Below are 4,570 nucleotides of genomic sequence, written 5' to 3'. Positions count from 1 at the left end.
AACTGAACTATTCCAAGCAAAACCATACTCAACTCCCTTCTCCGATCACTAATTCCCACACTGGGGGGGTCATCCGGCCAACTCCGGCCGGGTAGCTCTAACGGTGCCTCTTGTCGCAGGAGCTTCAGTCCCTGGATAGTCCAACCGAGTGCGGAGCCCCAATCCACTTTCATCTAGTGCAGAATCCGGTACGCACAATTGGTGCGGTGAACGTGGACACTTCATCTCTGAGTTTTGCACTCAGTTCCGGCGATGGGGATTGAGGATGTTCCGCCTTCAACACATACTCCATAAACGGAGAAGACAAAGGATAAAGGTTTGGCACTCCCAACAGTCCCGGAGCAACAAACTGGAAACAATAATCGAACCCCTGAATTCGTCGAGCACCAATTACCCTTCGCTGGAGGCTCCTCTCATCACTTTCTTCTGGAAGAGGATTATAGAGATCGCATCATAGACTCCATGGGGATGGAGATACAGGAGTTAAAAGCCCAACTTACGAGGGTGACTCTGACGGTAGGGGTTACTTGAGGGCAAAAGGATATATGGGCAAAGTTGGGGTTTTTTGTGTTTTCTGTTGTTCTTGTTTGTCCCCCCCCCCCCCCTTTTAGGGGGTGCAGTGGTTGTTTATGTTGGTTATACATGTTTTTATTTGCTGTTGGGCGTGCCTGGGGTATGCCCCTTGTAAACTTGTATATTTCATTGTCTTTATTTTATGACTTACTTACCCAAAAAAAAAAAACTTAAGAGGTTGTTGGGCGATCCAACAGAAAAGAAGACGGAAGCGGAGCCGTCTCGTTTGCGACGAAGGAGCTCATCCAGAGAGCCACCAGTGAAGAAGTTCCCTAGGAATGAGTCTGGGCAACAAGCCAACCTATCCCGGTATAGAGTGAGGTAGCAAGCAGTCACACCCGTGGGTCACGCCGGAAAAGGGCCAAGAGGCAGAAGACCGTTAGTCAACAGACCGAATATCCTCCTCAGGACCTTTCGTACTTGGTTGATTGGCAATAGGCAGAATGAACAACATCGGGATCATCTGGACCATACTGTTCACCAGAGGGAACATCGAGCGTTGGACAGGCTCGTCTCTTCACCATTCTCCCCGAAGATCGAGACCATGAGACCTCCAAAGAAATTCACCCCACCAAAGTTCACTTCGTACGATAGGAAGTCGGACCCGCTGACACATGTTAGCCACTATAGACAGATGATGTTCCTATGGAACCGAGATGAGGCACTGATGTGTAAAGTCTTCCCATCCAGCTTGGGAGAAACTGGACTTCGATGGTTCGATCGTCTCCCCGTTGGATCGATCCATGGCTGGAAGCAGCTCTCCGAATAGTTCCTAGCCAGGTTCGTCTCCAACACTAAGATCCCGAAGGAGCCGGATACACTGTTCAGCCTCCGAAAAGAGCAAGAGGAAACGCTGCGCAATTATGCTAGGAGGTACTGGGAAGAATACAATGACCTGGAGGAAATACAGCGAGCAAATGGCCGTTATGTCCTTCAAACTTGGTCTGCGCCCGAAAAGTAAGCTGAGACAATCACTTACCAAGCGCCCGGCCACAGCTTTGAAAGACTTGCGCGCCAGGATTGCAGTACGCTCGTCTCAAAGACAATCAGATCCCCATCGAGGTAGCGTCAGCAGAACAAACAACTCGGCATAAGAAGAGAACAGATCGAGGAGAATACCGAGGGATTGCAGTAAATGAGGCGGATAAGTCCAAATCCCATGAAGCCGTTATGACTGTATTCAAAGAGCCAATCTATCGAATTCTGGAAAAGATCAAGAGAGAGCCGTTGTTTGTTTGGCTGTCGAAAATGTTAGGAGATCCAGCTCGGCGCAATCAGAAGCTCAAATGCACTTACCAGCAAGACAGGGGGCACATGACTCAGAACTGCAGGGCATTGAAATAACACTTGGAAGACCTAATGGCAGCTGGACACCTAAAGGATTACATTGATCAGGATAACGAAATGACCGAACCAGGGAACCCACCACCAGAAGCAAACATTGAGCATCCACCTTGGCTGATAATAAATGTGATCCATGGGACAGCGATTCAGGAATCTGAGGAGGCACTGAAGGAAGAGATTGCTAAGGCTGCGCAAATTCAGCGGGTCATGTCAGTGGAGCCTACATCAAAAAAGGTACGTACAGTACCTAAATCCCCCTTGTGCACAGTTTCATTTACTAGCAAAGATTTAGAAGGCATACAGCTGCCACATACTAATGCATTAATTATAACTGTGGGAATTGGGAAACGATTTGACGTAAAACGAGTCCTAGTAGATCAGGGCAGTGCAGCAAACATACTGTATTACGATTTATTCAGAAATCTTGGTCTCTCCGAACAGCACCTCACCTCAACGGCAGCCCCGTTGGTCGATTTCAATTCACAGCCAGAATGGCCGCTTGGTAGAATAGTGTTTCCAGTCGTGGCGGGGACAAAAACCCTCCAGATAGAGTTCTTGGTTATTAATACACTATCCCCTTACAACGCCATACTTGGCCGTCCGTGGATTCATCGAATGGAAGCAGTCCCTTCAACCTATCACCAGCTCATCCGTTTCCCAACAGAACACGGAGTAGAGCAGATTTCAGGGGATCAAGTTGCATCCAAACATTGCTTCATGGCAGCATTAAAGGCAAAATAGTTCTGCAATTGGGTACAGACGGTAGAAGTGGCCGAACAGCCAGTCTTGGAAGATGAAGGGGGAACCCCAGAGGAAAAGATGGTAGAGGATTTGGAGAAAGTCCTAGTAAAAAAAGACGACCCAGAAAAGTACTTCCTTATCAGTACCTCGCTAGGCGCTGATGAGAAACTTCAGCTGCTGGAACTGCTGAGGGAAAATATGGAGGTATTCGTATGGTCAGCATATGATACCCCAGGGTTGGACCCAAAATTTGCTTGCCACAAGCTCAACATCAACCCTTCAGCTCTGCCCATTGTGTAAAAAAGTCGGAGATCGTCAGTCGAGCACATCGAAGCAGTAATTGCCGAAGTCAAAAAACTCTTGGCTTCAGGAGCAATCAAGGAAGTTCAGTACCCGCAATGGCTGTCTAACACAGTTGTAGTCAAGAAGAAGAACGGAAAATGGAGAGTTTGTGTTAACTTCACTTGTTTGAACAAAGCCTACCCTAAAGATCGCTTTCCGCTGCCTCGCATTGATCAACTAGTGGACTCAACAGCAGGGCATGAGCGTATGAGCTTTCTGGACGCTTATAGCGGTTATCATCAGATACCACTGTTTGACCCGGATCAAGAAAAGACAGCGTTTATCACTCTAAGTGGAACTTACTGCTACAAAGTAATGCCATTCGGCCTCAAGAACGCCGAGGCAACCTACCAGCGAATGATTACACGGATGTTCAAGGACTAACTGGGAAAAACCATGGAAGCATATACAGACGATATGATAGTAAAAAGCAAGTTCGCTACAGACCATCTTACAGACTTGAGAGAAGTTTTTGGCATCCTGAAAAACCACCAGCTTCACCTCAATGCCTCGAAATGCGCCTTCGGGGTAGGAACATGGAAGTTCTTGGGATACATGGTCACTCACAGAGGAATTGAAGCGAATCCGGATCAGATCAGAGCGATACAGGATCTTGAAGTACCAACAAAGGCTAAGGAACTGCAGAATCTAGCCGGAATGGCGGCTGCACTGAATCGGTTTATTAGCAAATCCTCAGATCGGATGAAGCCCTTCTTTCAACTTTTGAGGAAAAAGACAGCATTTGAAGGGAGTAGCGAATGTACCGAAGCACTGTAGAGTCTCAAAAGATACCTCAGCACACCTCCTCTACTGTTCACTCTAGAGCCGGAAGAAGAGTTGTGCCTCTATCTAGCAGTCTCAGATCATGTCGTGAGCGCAGTGTTAGTTTGAGAAGTTGACAAGGAACAGAGGCCTGTCTATTATGTCAGCAAGACTTTACTAGATGCCGAGACACGGTATCTACCGTTGGAAAAGTTAGCATACGCGCTACTTATTGCCTGAAGAAAGCTGCAACATTACTTCTAGGGGCATACCATTAATGTCCTCACTGAATTTCCCTTCAGATCTATATTCAGCCGAGCCGATTTCTCTGGCAGAACAGCAAAGTGGGTGGTAGAACTTGGTGAGTTTGACATTCGGTATCACCCCAGGACAGCGATCAAGGCCCAGGTCTTAGCGGATTTTGTCGCAGAATTTTGCTCCAACCCAGAGTACAGAACCGGGGGATCCAAGTTTGGCACAGGAGCCATGCACCACCGAACAAGGAAAGGCCTACGCTTCGGAAGCCTGGAAACCCTTTATTGGAAACATTTGGCAGCTCTATGTTGATGGATCGTCCAATAACCGAGGCTCGGGGGCAGAAGTAGTACTTATTTCACCAGAAGGGTTTATCTGGGAGCAGGGTCTCAGACTCGGTTGGAAGGCTTCAAACAACGAGGCCGAGTACGACACATTATTGGCTGGCTTACGTAGCGCCAAACACTTCAGTGCAGAACAGCTTCTTGTTTTCAGCGATTCACAATTAGTGGTCAACCAGCTTTCTGGGGTCTATGAAACATGAGATGAAAGA

The 4,570-nt window shown here is 47.7% G+C and overlaps 1 protein-coding gene across 1 annotated transcript; it reads left to right on the top strand.

Annotated features, from left to right (window-relative positions):
* Positions 1-1,932: 1,932 nt before the first annotated feature.
* Positions 1,933-2,658, top strand: LOC145799661 (uncharacterized). The gene has a single exon (XM_082889270.1). It carries the CDS (start codon positions 1,933-1,935, stop codon positions 2,656-2,658), a length of 726 nt encoding a protein of 241 aa, XP_082745396.1.
* Positions 2,659-4,570: the final 1,912 nt, after the last annotated feature.

The sequence above is a fragment of the Camellia sinensis genome, chromosome 9, assembly GCF_055761805.1.
Source record: "Camellia sinensis isolate YWXY chromosome 9, ASM5576180v1, whole genome shotgun sequence".
NCBI lineage: Eukaryota > Viridiplantae > Streptophyta > Magnoliopsida > Ericales > Theaceae > Camellia > Camellia sinensis.
The sequence above is the reverse complement of the archived record's forward strand: the minus strand, read 5'-3'. Positions and strand labels throughout refer to the sequence as shown.